Below are 19,416 nucleotides of genomic sequence, written 5' to 3' on the forward strand. Positions count from 1 at the left end.
CATTGATTGGCTTGATTCTTTGTTTTGCAGCTTGTCGATCTGTGTGTGAATGCTAACTCAGGTGATGCCTTCATTTGATTCAACTTAGTGTGTTTAGTCTTAAAGAGAAATATTATATACTCCCTCTGTTTTAATGAAATTGTTTTAGGTTATGTATCTTTCATCTTATGACTTATATTTCATCTCACATCTGTTTTAAGGTTGCTAGAAGTTACATTTCTGGTATAAAGGGTGTCCCTCGTTGTACTTGCATACTTTGTTAGTCGGTATTAGATACACACCATATATAGGTTATGTTGTAATTTAGTTGCTATCTACAGTCAAAGTCAAACCATTCTTGTTCCATTCATATATGTTTTTTTACAATTAAGTTTCATCACGTGCATTGTAGCAATTATTCTAATAAACGTTTATGGGTTGTTTTCTTTAATGCTTTCTGATCTCGAAGTGGTGGTTCGATGGACTCACAAAGTGGGAAACGAAAGGAAGAACAAACGAAGAGACCGATAAGGGTAACAAAGTGGGCGTGATAAACTCATTAGGACATCGCTTTATTTATATAAGGGGGTGTCCAATCTTGGGGAACAAGGGTTGACCGTGGACCAGAGTCAATTGCCACATCAGCTGTGACTAGGCAGCCACCTCACCGTTTTTTTTTTACTGATTTGTCATAGAAACTTTTTATTACAGGTCAAGGGACCATTTCAATTGGTCAATGTATATGTCGTTCCCTTAATGTACAAAAAAGATTAATTGGGTGACCTTTTAAAACAAACTTGACAAGTTCGTTAGGATAAGATGACATTTTCCCTTTTCCTATTAACAAATCCACAAGTTCGTGTATCTCATTTCCGACTTAGATATATCGAAATCATAATATCGGTATTTAAATTTACAATTTCGTGTATCATTTCAAGAGATTGTAAGTATTAGATTACACTTTGGATAAGTTTCAACGTGCTCCCAACTTGTTTGTTTCATTGTCACTTTAGCCCAACCAATTTATCGTTTTATTTTAAAAAGTTTGTCATCTTATTATTTATTTATTTATATATTTTGCATATGAAGGGAACCAACTTGTGTTTTACCGCTAATTTATGTAACAAACCCATTATAATCGGTTAGTTTGTTATTTGACTTTTTTATTTGGCTAGAAAGTGTTGACATGTAGCTTCGTCATTCTAATTTCTTCCCATCTGTCAAACTTTCATCTACATATCAATCATATGGCGGTTGGTTTAGTGATAAACCGATAACAATTAAAAAGTCTTCCCATATGTGGAGATAAAGGCAAGAGAAAGGCGCGCACAAACACACATACACATTGCTCAGTTTCATCCCCTGCCTCCCCATTACCAAAACTCTAGTGCATACAAAGAAGATCAATGGAGAAGTACTTAGGAAACAAGTACACAGGAGACGCATGTGTTTATACACATCTCTTTCCTTTTCAATTTCAGTTATTTCTAACATTTTTCTCAATTTCTCGACGCCTTCCTTCGATTGTGTGTTTTGTTCGTTTAGTTTCTCATCGAACATAATAACTCTATTTCTATTTTAGGTATAAACAAATTGAGTTCTATTAGGGATTCTGATCATCAAATTTTACAGAAATGTTTTTCGTTTCATGTTTTAGAGTCCCATGGAAATTTAACTTGAAGTTCGATATATAAAAAGAATCGCTTGATATAAATTATGTGTTCTTTCTGCTTGTCAGTTTTCAAGATGAATTTGGGAATGGTTTCTGGTCGGTGGTCAACCAACTTCAGGAAAATTGATTATCATGTTCAGAACCGTCAGAGCTCCTCCCATGTGTGTTACTTGAAGGAGGTTAATGTTGTCCAAACACGGTGGCGATGGCGATTGAGTTGAGTTACACACAACGGTGATAAACAACCCCTACAAAGAATCTGAATCTGGTAACTCCACCCTATACTAGGCTTTTGTAATCGTAGGAGGTGGTTGTTAGATCAGAGGGCGACATCAATGGGGGTTGTTGGAGATGATAACAAGGAGACATTGTTTTTTGAGAAGATTGATCACAAGCAAAGCAATTTCGAGTAGTTGATGATCTACAACAAGTATTTTGGTCTCAGAGCGTGTGAGAATGTTTGTTGACAGTGCAGAGGACATATCTGGTCATCACAATAGCAAAATAAAGTTCTTACATCGTCAGAACATTTGGTGTCAGCGTTGCTACCTGCAGTGGCAGCCAGGATACAAAGAATCATTGTGGTTCTCGTGTAAAGAACAATATGCAGAGGAGTAAGATGTTGGTGATTTTAGTTTCACCATGTCATTTTATGTAACTTGAATTATCATGTGAGCTAAGGGGCATCTTAATTTGTTTTCTAATATGTGTACGGGTTGGTACGGAGTGCACGCATGTATAAGATCAACTTAATAGCCGGTTCGACGACTAGTCGGGGGTCTAGAGGCAGCGCCCCTGGGTCCGGGGTTTCCAAAGGGGCAACACCCCTTTGGCGGGGTCTAGGGGCAGCGCCCCTAGCGGGATCCAAGGGGCATAGCCCTTGGCTGGTGTCCCGCTAGTGTGATATTTCGATTCTTGAGAGTGATTATGGTAAAACTAACGAAACTCATTAGTTTTGGTAACCCTAAATCCTCATTAAAATCCGGATTACCCTAACTTCCTTCCAAAGGAATTTATAGCGGCCCAACCCTAATGAAACCCTAATATCGTTTATTATATAAACGACTCTTCTTTTCAGAAAAATGGGACGATCTTAAGCTCTCGTTTTCATCATACTTTCAAAAATCCTCTAGCATACTGGCTTACGATTTCTGTGCCTAGAATCGTAAGTGTCCACTATGATTATCCTAGGATGAATTTCTTGTAACCCAGGCATAGGGTAGAAATATCAGTTCGGAAAGTGATATTACGATCCAAGTTGGTATCCAGATCTCCACCATAAACCCTAAATTTCCCAACATTCAAACTGATATTTACTATTCTTGGAGATGGGTGACTTAATCCGCGAGATGACCACCAAGTTTGCAATGCTGGAGAAGTTCGAAGGCGTCGACTTTAGGAGCTGGAAGAAGAAGATGTACTTCATGCTGACAACTCTGAAAGCAGCATAGGTGCTGGTACTCCAAGACCAGCAGAGCCAGAGGAAGGTGTTGTTGAGACTATTGAAGAGATAAGAAGGAGATAGAAGTGGGACAACAATGACTACATCTGCAAAGGTCACATTCTTAACGGTATGTTTGATGCTTTATTTGATATCCATAGTGAAGCCTTGTGTGCCAAGGAGTTGTGGGGCACCCTTGAGTTGAAGTATATCACCGAGGATGCTTCTAGCAAGAAGTTTCTGGTAAGTAACTTTAACAATTATAAGATGGACGACTCAAGGTCTGTTACTGAACAATTCAATGAACTCCTTGACATATACAGTTACTTTAAACTGCACCAAATGAATATGGATGAGTCCATTGTTGTGTCAACCATCATTGACAAACTGCATCCATCCTGGAAAGACTTCAAACACAACTTGAAACTGATGGGTTTATACAAACAATCCTATGTGTGCATGCAACCCTAGAGTTGGATCTATGTTTTCACTATTAGTTATACAACTTTATGAACACAAAAAGAAACCTGGCATGCTACTATTATTTTTGAAGTCCATATAAAAGAATAGAATACATACCTTTTGTTGTTATATAGTAATAACAACTAGTTCCTTGAATTTCCTTAGCTCTTAAAAGCAAGTACCATAATTATAGTACCTCTAATGGCTCACAAACACACTAGGTGAAAGGATGAATATTGTTGAGAGGAGAAAAGGGTATCTTGCCCTAGATTTCGTCCCATTTAGGGTTTCCCAAAGCTTGGACGAAATCTTAGTGCCTTAGGGTGCTATTTATACTTAAGGCTAACTAGGGTTTCCAGGTGTAAACCCTAATCCCTTAGCTTAGGGCCTAAGCAAGTCCATGGACTCCTTTCCTTAAGACCTTGGACGAAAACTCCTAGATCCTTCTAGTATTTTCGTTCAAGCCTTAATAAAGGTGATCCAGTGGCCCAAAGCCTCAACTATTGAATAATTACAAAATGGCCCCTACACTTTCAGTCAGTTCCTTTAATCCCAAAATTAATTCCTAATTAATTTCTGATTAAATACTAATTAATAATATGATTCCAAATTAATATATTAATCATATAATGTATTAACAAATCATATTTATACCCTAATTTATTATTCTTAACAATAAACCAGCCTCTCTCCTCAACAATCATCTTGTCTAGTCACCGGTGTGAAGGCAACCCAAAAGGACCATGCACCATCGGGTCAAGTACATACCAAAATAGTTATGGACTTAGACACTAATCCAACAGTCTCCCACTTGGATAAGTCTAATAACTATTCTGCATATGACTTCAGATCCTGGTCTGCAATCGTAGCTTTCAAAAGCCGTTGTCAACTCTGATCTTATCAGAAGCATGTCCTTTAGATAAGGGATCATATATTCCTCCATTCTAGATATCGTATATACTGAGACATGGATTTAAACCATTCCTTTCTATACTGTTCCCCGATTTATGACAAATGATAACAGACTACAATTGAACACATCAAATTAGTCTCAGTTTGGCCAAGCGCTTATGTGTCATCACTAAATCATCGAGGGGCCCACAGATATCGCTTTCATCCTACTTTGGATAAAAGGAACGGATAAACTTTGATTCAGTGCTTGCTTGCACTCACTTACCGAATCACACACAACAATATGTTTTATAACACCAAGTTACTGGTGCGTTTACATATTATCAATGTGTATCCGACTCGCAAGATACAACTCACACATCTCGGTTTCAAGAATATAAGATGTTATCGTCTCACCAATCACTCATGATACAATTCATGAAGTGATCCAAGTGAGCGTGGGTTTAATCCAATGCTCAAATCATATTCATAAGCACTCATGAACGTTGCAGCAAACATTTGCTTATGTCTAATACACTTTAGACAATCCACACACCAATTCACGACAGTCTTCATTCATACCTACTTCCAAAATATGAACCACTGTGGTCCGTTCGAATAATTTGAATATTATGAAATAATTAATTATTCAGGAAGTAAAAACATGCAAAGTGAAACACAAGAATAATACTAATCCCATATGGCCCCAAACTCTGGGTATAAATAAAAACATTTTATTTAATCACCATATTGATTACTCATTATTTGTTGTTTCGGGTAATCAACTTCTTTCTTGAATTATTACTACACTTGTCCCATGCTCTGAGCATGCACACAATGTTTACTTATGGTCCTTACTTTGTGAAACAGATCAAATGAACACATTTCCAATCATACTCATTTCACAACTCCCAATCCTTATCACAAATGTAAGAATATCAAATTCTTGCCACTTATAGAATATGCTAGATTCTAACATTTTATGCAATGATCCTTTCGTAAAGTCATATCTCAAAATCATCAAGACTTGGCCAATCTCTATGATGTCTCTCACTCAAAGTACATTCCTTTGAACATCCTTCTTGCATAAAAGTTTCTAATCTAGACATAGATTCTCAATATTCAGCTCCCAAAATGGAAACATTTCCATATTTGCCATATGACAACTCATTCTTAATAGAATCTTATCTATTCATAATAATGTCGATATGGTCCATCCAATACCATACTTCCAACTACTCACAAGCGACCAATTCTCAGCGAGCTTTGGATCGTCCTTTGATAGTTGTTTAATTATCTTAGTCAAAATGGATTCTTGTCCTTTTTCCCTCTTAATGCGCTAGACATTTGGAAAATTTTAGAATGGTCAAATATTATAGCATTTGCAATCGATCCTATACCCGAAGCGTATGAGACACGATGCATAATGTCTTACATAAAGATACGATACTTTATTAATCTGCTGCCATAATATCTTATGTGTCACGTTCTTATAATTCGAACTATGAAGAGGGATGCCATAATCATAATCGAAATTTTGAGAACGCACTATGTATCGTTGACTAAATTTATTAACATTCCATAATCTAAGCCTTTAGATTTGAAATGAAGCATAATATTCTCTCCCTTAATTATAGCAAAACAACTATTCAACCCTTACGACTTTGCAAAGTATAACTCTTGTTTTCTATAATTAATATTGTTAACTTGAAATACTTGCCTTAATAATCATACAATCACAACATTTATGCTCCCACTATCATGATGATTATTATCATATAAGCATAACACTTATGCTCCCACTAGCTTTGACGTGTATTCAGAAACCAACTTAACTTCCAGAAAAACAATACCTATTGAATTTCTTAAGTTCATATTTATAATACCTAATGCATTGATAATCCTTTATCTAAGCTTCTTAATCTTATACACCTTTGCCTTAGATAGCTCATATGTGTGTCTAAACAATTCAGACTAATTGCCAAATCTCACAATTCAAATCATGGAAAGGGATACCGTAACCATAATCGAATTTAAGAATGCAATTTTCATAATCACTATCTTCTTAAAATCTCTCTTAGTGAAAGCATTTCCTCACAGTCATTTTCATGAAGGAGGGAATCTTATGACACTTAGATTTTAATGGTGTATATGTTCCTATCCATGCGAATTTGTCAAAACCAAAGTTTGCGCAAATCCAAACTCATATGAACCGAACTTTCTCAATCTTGATTTCTTGCCTTATGGTAACACGAGTGCCCACCATGTCTTCCGAGTAGTTAAGCAGCTCACCCTTTCCTATCAATGTACTTTTCATTGATCAAGGTGCTTGCCTTTTATGCGTTCAATTGAGAACTCATAGAACACACATGCATAATTAACTCAATTGGAATGGCATAGAAACAAAATAATGTCAACACGATAGGTTATAAACCTCAAATTGTGTGCTAGTGATGATCGATAAGGTTTATTCTTGATTTGTTCTTGAGACCTTTCAAGACCATTGAGACTCCCACTGACTCCTTGACATATAAGATTCTCTTGTCAATAAACATTTCTCGACAAACAAATATTCAAGAGTTAGTGTAGCTTTTATCAAGACAAAATACTTCACAAAATTGGTCCTAGTTGGTCTTTGTCTTCTCCAAGACATCACAACTTTCCAATTTCAAATGTGCAAGAATAAGAAAACCTTTTCAAATTCCACATTTGATGAATGTTATAAACCTTCTTAAGACTTGTCACTCAATGTCACAATCTTAACTCTAAGACTTGTTTTTGGAACGAAGTATGATTGACTTCTTGATTTAACCATTTCTTCAATTCTTGATTCCTCTTCTCAGACATACAATTGTACTAAGATTCATTTAGAGGATCAATTGAGATATGGTTCTTAATCATAAAGACCTATCATAAAACATAATAAAAGGTACTCTCCCTTCTTCTTAGAATAGAGAAACTTTTATCTTTCTGCCTACTTGATTCTTCTTATCCGTTTTGCTATTGATTGAAACTCTTTCAATCAATTCAGAATTACACTTAATCTTATAAGTATAATCATATTTACTAAACCTTTAGTAAATCATGACGAATATCTTTGTCACTCTTGTGGTGGACTTGATCAACACACAACTTTGTGTACTTGATCTCATAGTCCTTCACTTGACACTTTGTCAACGAATTAGTCTAATTTCCAAATATAAAATTTCTCATTAATCATGCAACCAAGTTGCATGATTCCAAGTTTCTGTCCAATTGAAACTTGGGCGATGAGAAACTCTCCCTATTTGGTAAATTCTTGACATTTCCACAAATAACATAATCCATTATTGCTAATAACTGAAACATTCAAACATCAATTTTTCATACACACCATTGCAAGGATAAATAAATAATATAAAATCAAAATTTATTTTATTGCGGAAAAATTTGTCCTTACAATGCAATTCAATTGAAAACTATGTTAACACATATTTCATAGCAATCTATTCTAACTCCAAGTAGTAGCTCAAAATTCTAATCTTCAAGCAATGCAATCGAAATCCATTTCTTCACGATTAGATTCAGCTCGCGTCTTCCCTTAAGCTTCCTCTATTTTCTTCAATTCTATAAAACATCAAAATGTAATCTTATCACATCATGTATTAAGAATCTAGAATAAGAACTTAAAAGAGTTAGTTAATGGATTTCTAACTATACTAAAAATTCACAAAACTATAAAAAAAACATATACATATGACAATTCACTTGCAATAACATACTATGAAATGCTAAGGTACAACCTTAAGATGCATCGTAAATAAGTTTTATAACATAAATCATATTTATATCACAATTGTCTAACATATTCACATAATACTTGCACTTGCATCAAAAATCATTTGGCTACAAATATAAATTATGAAAACCAACTGTACAGCCTTACAAATGGCAAATGTACAACTTGAAGATGCATCAGAAAATCTGTTTACTACAAATATAATGCATGAAAACCAAATATACAGCCTCACAATGCACGATTTATGCATCATGTACTTGTACAATCACATATCTGCAATATACTAACAATACCAAGGCTACCGACGCATCAAAACCACAATGCTACTTATGAAATGCTCTAAATATCGGATATAACTTATACATCTACGAAAATCAGAAAGGCAACACCTTCGATTTATGTTTTTTTTCGTACTTTTTATGAATAAGTCGTAAACAAACATACCCTAAACATGATAGATGATGATTATAACACCAAAATAGTAAAGATCTTACCATGTTTTCAGGAGAGTACATACGATCGTCTATAGCTTCCTCTGAGAGACTTGAGAGAGTTTCCCAAACAAAAGTGAAGAAAAATGAGGGTTCTAAAAAAAATTTAGGAATTTATATTCTTAAAAAGAGAAAATTGCAGATGGTCGCAGATGGACAGGGTTAATCTACGAACATACAACTTACAATGCACGCCTATGCTTTAAGCGCTTATACATTCACAGATGAGAAGACAAAATTGCAGATTACCCTAATCCATCTGCGATTTTAGTGGCTATCTTACATACTTATAAAGCTTGCATTTCCCCTTGAATCTCATGCATTTGAAACCCCCCACAATAATTTGCTAAAACCTCATGCATTTGAAACCCCCAACCCTTTTCACCTTCTTAATAACTAATCACACATAATCAATAGTAATTCATATGAGATAATAATTTGCTAAAACCTCATGCATTTGTATGGTATTAGAACATGTTTGAGTTTTTGGGTTTTAGACTTTAGTAAATGGGTAATCCGTTTGATACGTTGGATTTGAACCTATCTTATTTGAATTACCCAAACTCTTATTTTCCTTATTCAAATGTTACATCAATGCCAAACAAAAGATAAATTAATAATATATGCTCATGCATGTTTTGTACAAGCCCCAATCGAAATACAAAATATCATGATCATACAATTAAGTGTGTCTTTTATTCCATTTTTGGCTTTATAACAAAAGTTTGTTTACGTGGCGAAGAAAGAAAACTTGAAGATGAATATTTAGGTTGGATGTTTATATAAGATTTATTTTAAATATATAATAAGCAACGATTATAAATAATAAAATCAAATTACATGGATATGTCATATTATCCATGCAAGTCTTTTTTGAAATGCAAATTGTCTATCTTATCACTTTATTATTTAGTGTATGTTTCAAATTTTAATAATAAAATTAAGTGTTTCTTAAAAGTCTTATTTAACTTATTATTAATAATAAGTGGTTTAAAATTAATGAATAACAAATTTAAATGATAATAACATCAAATTATAAACTACATTTAGCTATAAATAAATTGTATTTTAAATGAACATCATTATTGAAATTAAAAAAATGATCGCATAAGTAAAAATATAATTAATCAATAATAATAATTGTTAAAAATAATACTAAATAGATAATTATCTTTAATTATATTAATAAGGAATGTGGGTTGATGTCAACTAATATTATTGTTCAAAATAATTATATATATATATATATATATATATATATATATATATATATATATATATATATATTAGTGTAAAAATATTATCTCAAAGTTAATGTCAATAACATAACCATTTTAAACATATATCTTTTAATATTTTAACAATATATTTTTAATCTTCGCTGCGCAACGCACGAGAATTCGTCTAGTTTTTATAATTATAGGTTATTTTTAGCTATTTTCTGCAAAGGGATTAGAAAATTTGTTATATCTATAATTCAAAACCACCGATTAATTTTAACATAGTCCGTTTTAGCAATCTCTAAATATTATTAAAAGAGAACCTTTAATTCACCAATGAAGCAATCAAGACCCTTGATTGTATTTCAATCATAAGATTTTCACCATTAGATCAAATTGATGACATCATCTTCTCAAAATAGAATTCAAACATCTAATTATAGAATCTTTAAATTTACCAATTACATTTCAAACACAATTACATTAAATTATGGAATCCTTAATTATAGAATCTACTCATATTTAATTATAGAATCTATTCATATTTTCGAAAATATATTTCACAATTCAAGCATAATTACATTTAATTGTAGAATCTTTAAATTCAGCAATTATGTTATCAATTAAAGCATATCATTCTATTTATATATGAGACATCGGTTTCTCCATAAATCTGGCCAAAAACATGAATAACCGCCTCCATCTTTCTCCTCTATTTTTCTCTTAAACCAGAATTCCCTAATCCTCTTCTTCTTCTTCATGTCAATGGTTGTGCTCCAATTGATGTTTTGTGTGTTCATAACAGAATGTAGCACCATAAGGTGATTCCTTTTTCTCATGGATTCTTAGAATTTACGTATTGCCTCTTCCTTGCATCTCCAATTATCACACCTCTTTTTTGGCTTCACACAAATCTCTACAAACTAAAGCAAGCATCTCCTTCAAGACACCTTTTGACGATCTATGTCATCATTAACCCTAATTAATATTGTTCATAATTTAATTCCATTATTTATAGTTTTTGGCTTCAAAATTTAAACCCGATTAGTATCAAGAAATGAGAAATTGCAACTAACTTCTAAAAACTATCAACAATGTATAATATATGATGATAATAATGCTTAAAAACACCGAGTTTGGTCTGATTTGAAAAAAGTAATTTTATATGAAAGTAGGATTGCAGTAATACTAAAAGAACCTATATGTTTTTTATCTGATGCAAAAGTGGTCGAAACATACTTCTAAATTGGCAAGAAATAGCAATGACCTTTTAATTCATTTTGAATAACCATTTAATAGATATATGTGAAAGATATGAATACTCAGTAGTTAAGACCATAGACCTTACTCAAACGTCCGCAGATGCCTTGAAGTAAGCATTCATTTTTCAATTATTTTATCATTGTCATAAAATAAAAGTAAAAAATCATCATTTGTTTAAATTGTTTAATTCGTCTCATAATAACAAGTAAGTTCTGTGCCAATTATGTATTTTGACATTTTTAATGAGTTATGGGTAATATCTAAATTGAGGAAGCATAAATGTTTTTATATTTCTTTGTTAGAGTTTTTTTTTTTATATTTAATATTGTATGTGTGTGTGTGTGTGTGGGGGGGGGGGGGGGGTGGGTGGGGAGGAGGGTGTTATGTGGTTCATTTCAAATAAACATAAATAAGTTGCTATTTTTAAAATAAAAAAAATTCTATTTCGCAATATAACCATAAAATAACAATGTATTTTGAAAGTACATTGTCAAACGTTGGATTATACTTGCGTAGACCCATTTTGCGCATTGTTAACTATATGTTGCTGTTTCCGGTGTCATAGGTAAAAAAGGTTTGAAGGTACTTTGTGGCGATGAAGGTCGTTCAACTAATAAAACAAAAAATATTGTCTATAAAGAGGTCCTTCAACGATTATATATATTTACCAACCTCAGTGTATTTTATACACATTTCAATAATATCAATAATCCTAATTTTTTTATAATTATTCTGCAATATCTATATACATTTATATTTTATTTATGCGTTTCCTGTGTTTAACGCGGGTATAATCTAGTTTTGTCTTTCATAAAAAAAAATAAAAGGGTTATTTCGAGAAAAGAGATAGACAAGCCGGAAAAAAAAAACGCAAGGCAGCAGCAAATAGCTGTTGGGATCGATGGAGCCAGCAGCGCCGCCGTGGGTGGCTGCAGATGGCAGTGGTTGCGGCGGCGGCCGCCAGAGGTCATTGGTGGCCGGGATGATCAGAAACGACCGCATAACTCTCCAATTTCAGTTTTGAAACCAAATTGTGAAGGTAACATCTAAACCCTAGTAAAGATTGTGAAATTGTTGGAGTTTTTGTGATGCATTCACAGTTTGGTAAAGATTTGTATCTTAAAACGTCACTAGAAACTTGAATTATTGGAAGAATATTATATAACGGCATTGACTTAAATATTTAATTTGACAGATTTGACTTTTCTGTGGTCAAGCTTTAATTTGGATTTTTTTACGTTGTGTTAAAGTAATGGTTGTAAGATGATCATTTGTTGGGATTTTAGCTAAAACAAGACATAGAACTAAGTTAGAAGAAAGCTGAGTTGAGACTTGAGATAGTGTTTAGTGACCTAATTTTGTCAATTCCGGGTTAAATTGGGGAATGGTGATTAAATTGAATTAGATAATGTTAGTTAATAAAAATGAAAATATTATATATATATATATATATATATATATATATATATATATATATATATATACATATGCTAAAACTATGGAATGATGTTAAATCAAGTAAAAAATCAACCAAATGATAGCTGGAACAAGGTTTTGATTACATAGGGAACATATTGGAGGGGCTATACGACCTTGTAATATATTATTATCAGATATTGATGACTGTTGATAGGAAAGTGGGTTGAGGCATACTTGTTGGGTATTTTATAAACTGATATATAATTAATTAATTAATATTGATGTTACATATTACTTATATATACATACTGATTACTAGACAAAATGTTTATTTTGATGACTATAAATATAATTCAAGAATGATCTAATCTCTTCTCCAATCTCTCTATATGTAGTCAGACTAGTAACTGTATGGCTGTGTAACTAACCCATGAGCTACATTCTAACAACTTACTTCTATTGACTTTGGACTCCAGCTTTGACTTTTGTTTGACTAATTTGTTTACTTTTCTTCTGGTATATGTATATACTATATAGTAGAGTATTGTTAAAACTTAAAAACAACCAACTTAGTATTGAATTGTGGAATATTATGCAAATTTAGGATATATGGTATACTACTTCTAGCTTAATTAAGAAGGACAACTGGGGATTGTTTATACTTTATACTTTATAGTTATGGCAAGAGTGTATGTACTATGTAGTGAGGGGTATATATGTTTGAAATTGAACTTGCTTATATAGTTTTGTCTTGACTTCAAAGTCATTGAATGAAAACTTTCAAGGTAGCTCTTCATTCAATGTTGTATTCCTATAACACTATTAGTTACCAAAATGTAAACATATCTAGAATGTAAGACAAGAGAATAAAAAGAATAGCATCAATTAGTAGAAATGCCGTATATAATTATAATGTTGTTGCTTGAGATGAGATTGAATTCAATACCCAGACAATGCCTCTGTAGTACATACATTAAGTTTCAATTTGGTTTAGGAAAGGGATCGGGCTTGAATTGAGATACACTTTCAGATGGATTAGTCTACAATCATAAGTCTTTATTGGAATGTCTTTGAGTATTCTTTTTGTTTTATTAATTAAGTAGCTTATATTATAAAACAGAGCAACAAATTAAATTTGTCAATTAATTTATCAGGTGAAAACATTGCAAATAGGCATCTGGCGAATGTCAAAGATTTGGTCATAGCTTCAAGAATGCAAAATCCATTTTAATTGGAAAGGTAATTTCTTGCAAGATATTATTACTCTTTTTAAATCTGCTGACTAGTGGGCTTTCAAAAGTTCTACATGTTGTTAATTACTTACTTTAATGTAGGTTATACATGCATTTTAGCTATCCAAAACATTCTCATTTTGTAGGTTTTTTTTTTATCATTATATTAATGTTGGTTGAACCCACAGAGCATGAAAAAGATTTTATGTATTCATTACCTCTTGTGTTATGATGCTTTCCTTGTTTCTTTAATTTTACTTTTTTCTTGCAGGGTAACCCCTTTTTAATTTTATTATGTGTTTTGAGGGTTTTATTGTATATATAGATAAGGACTAACCTTGCCCTTTACTTTATTTGATTTGTTTCTTTAGGTCATTGAAGATGCATCATATATTATACTCATAACCATGTTACAGGTCAGTTTTTTCTAACTCGAGTGGGTGAGTTATCTATGTGAACCTTGTAATAGTTGAAAAACACCATGTCTTGTATACACCACACTTTAATAAAATAATCAATTAAACAAACCGAATGTTTCCTGTAATTTAGGGAACCCAAGTGTCAGAGATATAACATAAACTTTGGGGGCTACTTTGTGGACTTTAAGAATCATATGTGAGGTAACATATTCACAAGTTCATGTATCATTTAATGTAGTTTTTTAAATTCACAAGTTCCTATATCATTCCTGACTTTAATACATAAAAATAACAATATAGTTTTAAAATAATGTGATTCAGGAGATTGTAAGTATTAGATTACACTTTGAATAAGTTTTAAAATTAAAAAAAAAAATATTTTAGGTATTTCTGTAAATCATTAAATTTCAAAATCAAGTTTATAATCTTTAATTATGACAAGTCTTAAAACCATCATATATATTGTTTTTGTGGGCAAATGCATTTACGTGTGACATGGGGAATTGATTTAGCCAAAAATCACTTTCTTTGATTGAGAGAATTAAAAAGAAAAATAGCCCATGACCAAATCAATACAATTTTGTGGATACAAATCAACAATTGATTTCCATGTCTTATTTTGGTCAATGGAAAAGTAAATATAGATAGACTATAAGCATGCAGTCTTGTCTTGTGGATACAAATTTTCAATTGACTTCCAAGTCTCCCATCACAATAGCTTGTTTCATCACATCACATGCATGGGCAACTTAGTCATCATATTTGTAACTTGTAAAATTTTGGTTATAAGTTAGTTTTTTTTTTTTTTTTTTTTTTTTTTTTTTTTTTTTTTTCCACAAAATGCAATGTCAAGTCTTGTACCCTTCTCCAGCATACTGTTAGGACCAAGCTAAAAAATCAAAAATTAAAATACGTTTCCTTTCCTTGACACATTAACATTGTTACATCAAATAATACTAAAAACAACTTGTTCTGTTGTATCTAGTTTTTTAAATCGTTGAAACCAAAAATCATTTTTATAATATAGAACAATAATTTACAAAAATTTATAATCTATCTTTGATTTCTCAAACACATAAATGCTTGTTTGTCAATATATATTGTGCTTTTTTCAATTCATAAATTGTTAAAGACTTGTGACCAAGTAATTACGTGTGCTATGGGGGAATAAACTTAGACCAAAACCACTTATTTTGATTAAGAGAAAATTAAAAGTGAAACTGGACCAAAAGAATACAAGTTTGTGGATACAAATTGTCCGTTGACTTCCATGTTGACTTCAAAGTCTTATGTATCATTTTCTTGTGAACAAATTCCCAAGTACATGTATCATTTCTGACTTAAATATATTAAAACAATAATATAGTTTTTAAATTCACAAGTTTGTGTATTTTAATTTATAAAAATAATAATATAGTTTTTATAAATAATGTGATTCAAGAGATTGGAAGTATTAGCTCATGACCAAAAAATACAATTTTGTGGATACAAATTAAACATTGATTTCCATGCCTATTTTGGGGAAAAGTAGATATAGACAAAGACCAAAAGCATGTGGATAAACTTGTTTCATCACATTTTTTAAAACACTTGAATACTGTAGTAGTGAATGATATACTGCTTAGTTTGCAACTTGTAATTTTGTTGTGATAAATTAAAGTTATTATTTTCATATAATAACATAAGACAAATAAAGAAACTGAATATTGCATGTGATTTAGGGAGGCCAAGGTCTGATACAAGTAATGTCAAAAATAATAATAAAACTAAATGGACCTCTTGTGTATCATAAATGTGAACATATTGATTAGTAATCTTGAACACTGTTTTTATTTAAACTCAATAATAATATCAAAATAATAACATGATTTCTAAATAATGTGATTAAAAGCTTGTAAGCATTAGACTTCCACTCATTTGACCTGCTCAACCCATCTAGCAGTTTCATATTTAGCCACGGTTTTAAATTCCCAGTTTATAGTTGTAACCATCACTTAAAAATATTTATAATGTATCTGTGATTTATCAAAATGGAGATGCTTGTTTGTCAAATACTGCGTTTTATTCAATTCATATTTTGTTAAAAATTTGTGGCGAAATAGAATTCCATGTGCTGTGTGGAATAGTCTTGTCCCACAAATCACTTTTTTTGATTGACAGACAAAAAAAAAGCATAAGAATATAAGGTTGTGGATACAAATTCTCCTTTGACTTCCAAGTCTTCCAATATTCATTTATGGCTTTATAAATGTACTCGTTGCTTCGTCATAATAACCCATCACTTCTTCATCACAACCCATCTTTCTACTTCAACTTTCCTCTAAACTAAAACTGAGTTAAGGTTGATAATGGGGATCCATCTCATTTTCATATGTGTGTTTTTGTTTGCAGCCACATATACTTGTTTGGGGGTTGGAAATGTTAGTGTCCTTTGCTCTGAGAAAGAGCGACTTGCTCTTCTCAACTTCAAACACAGTATTGTCGAAGATGACTCAGGAATGATGTCATCATGGGTTGGAAATGAGTGTTGCCTGTGGGAAGGAATCCAGTGTGACGGTGTCACTGGAAATGTTCAAGGCCTTCATCTCAAAGGAGATTGGCCCTACTCCTACAATTACTTAGCTGGTAACAAGGTGAGTTCTTCTTTGGCAGAGTTGAGGCATCTCAAATACCTCGACTTGAGTGGGAATGATTTTCAAGGAAGTCGGATCCCTGAGTTTATTGGATCCTTGAAACACCTGAGTTACCTGAATCTCTCTTATGCTAATTTTGATGGTATTATTCCTCCTCACATTGGAAATCTTTCTAATTTAAGGGTTCTTGATCTCAGTTCATACGATTCTGAAAACTTTCTGAAGGCAGATGATATGGCATGGGCTTTTGGCCTTTCGTCACTCGAGATTCTTGACTTGAGTTATGTGGATCTTAGTGGAGCACAAAACTGGGACATGATGCTTCACATGATTCCCTCCTTAAAAGAGTTAAGTTTGTCACGTTGTATGCTTTGGAGTTTCTGGAATTAAGTCGGAGTTTAAATGGTAGAATTCCAGAAACACTTGGAAGACTGGTGAATTTAAGACACCTTGATCTATCGCAGAATGGACTGACTGGTTCAATCCCTGAATCTGTAACAGGATTAAGATTTTTACAAGTACTTGATCTATCTGAAAACCAGTTGACTGGTCCCATTCCAGAATTCCTTGGGAACCTTACCCAACTCGCCCTTTTTTCCAACAAATTGAATGGTTCAATTCCAGTTTCAATTGGGCAACTTGCCAAACTCCGTACTCTATCTATCTCTAACAATTCTTTAGAAGGAGCGGTTACCGAAGCCCATTTTGCTAATCTTTCAGTGTTGAAGCTCTTGGATGCTTCTTCTAACACTAAGCGGATCTTTGAAAAACCTTCCTAATGCAAAAAAGGATGATGTATATTGGTATGTACCTGTATTACTTCTGGAATATAACCTTTTCAGTGGGTCAATTCCAAGGTCATTATGCAGAAGAACAGATTTGGAAGGGCTTGATCTTTCAAGAAACATGTTAAGTGGGAAAATTCCCAACTGTATGGGGAATCTGCAGGGTTTGGTTATCATGAGTATAAGCTCAAATCAGCTCTCTGGTGCCATTCCTAGCTCAATTGCTCTTATTTCATCATTATTTTGGTTAAATTTGAACAAAAATAACTTTACTGGTGAAGTTCCTCCAGAATTAGGGAATCTACAAGGTTTGCTAGTCTTAGATTTGGGTGACAATAAATTATATGGAAATATACCCAATTGGATAGGGAAAAAACTTACATCTTTGATAGTTTTGAGTTTACACAAAAACAACTTCACTGGTAGAATTCCTCCATCTCTTTGCAAAAATTCAAATCTTCAAATTTTGGATCTTGCATACAACAACTTAACCGGAACCATCCCTCCGTGTGTAGGAAACTTAAATGGCATGGTTGTGAGTCACTCGAGATATGAGAATTTATTAGATATCGATGATGATATGAATGTGATTCAGGTCATGAAAGGTGTTGATCTTGAATATACAACAACTTGGGGTATGGTTTATAACATAGACCTTTCAAGCAATAAACTTGTGGGAGAAATACCTGTTGAGCTCACTGCACTTTCCATGTTGGTGGGTCTGAATCTGTCTAATAATCATCTGAGAGGGGGTATTCCAGAGAGCATTGGAAAGATGATGAATTTGGAAACTCTTGATTTCTCAAAAAACGAGTTGAGCGGAAGGATCCCTTCAAGCATGGCAGCTCTGAACTTTTTGAGCCATTTGAATCTGTCACACAACAATTTGTCGGGTCAAATTCCAACAGGAAATCAACTGCAGACGCTTATTGATGATCCATCAATTTATGCTGGGAACAAAGGTCTATGTGGACCTCCACTGCCAAACAGTTGCTCAAATCATCAAGATCCCACAACAACGACAACAACAAGCAAAAAGAAACACAAAGCAGCTGAGCAGACCAGAGTATGGTTGTTTTACGTGGACATAATGAGTGGTTTTGCAACAGGGTTTTGGGGTGTTATTGGAGTTCTGTTGTTCAAGAAGCATTGGAGACAGAAGCTTTTCATGTTTGCTGAGGAAATGGTAGACAAGATATATGTTGGAGTCATGGTAAGAGTTGCCAAAATCAAGAGAGGAAGAGAAGCTGCATAGATCCTCTGGAATGCAAGTAGTTCTTGAATGTATGTTATTAATAATAGTTTTGCTTTTGAGATATGCTATTGTGCTTAGTCCAATATAATACTATTTTGATTTTGTATTTGTATGGCCTTTGTAATATGAGTGTTGTTTAGAGGTGATAATTTACAAAATTTCTATTGTATTTGGTATTTATACATGATCAAGTTGTAGATTTAGATTACTGTGTATTTGAGTTGTAGGATTTTTTTTTTCTTGTTAATTCTGCTCTCTTGCTCTCGACTTTGACTCATTTGTTTCTTCATTTGTAAATTTTGTAGTTTTTTCTTTTATGTAAAGGGGGGTGTTTTGGTAAAAGGTGGAAATTTTTTGTTGGATTTGATATTTAGATAAAGATTATTGTCTTCTCTCATGAATCTGCAATGGTAGTGGTCTTGGTTGATTATTTGGTTCTGCTCATGAGTCTGCAAGTTATGAGACTAGATTAGGGT

General features: G+C 32.8%; 1 protein-coding gene across 1 annotated transcript; it reads left to right on the forward strand.

Annotated features, from left to right (window-relative positions):
* The first annotated feature begins 17,635 nt into the window (after window positions 1-17,635).
* On the forward strand, window positions 17,636-18,940 carry LOC111897435 (receptor-like protein EIX2). The gene has a single exon (XM_023893400.3). It carries the CDS (start codon window positions 17,636-17,638, stop codon window positions 18,938-18,940), a length of 1,305 nt encoding a protein of 434 aa, XP_023749168.3.
* Window positions 18,941-19,416: the final 476 nt, after the last annotated feature.

Source organism: Lactuca sativa, chromosome 8 (assembly GCF_002870075.4).
Source record: "Lactuca sativa cultivar Salinas chromosome 8, Lsat_Salinas_v11, whole genome shotgun sequence".
Lineage (NCBI taxonomy): Eukaryota > Viridiplantae > Streptophyta > Magnoliopsida > Asterales > Asteraceae > Lactuca > Lactuca sativa.

Bases quoted from the DNA above. Each gene is read 5' to 3' on its own strand.
- LOC111897435 (XM_023893400.3), top strand. From the start codon at position 17,636: ATGCTTCTTCTAACACTAAGCGGATCTTTGAAAAACCTTCCTAATGCA.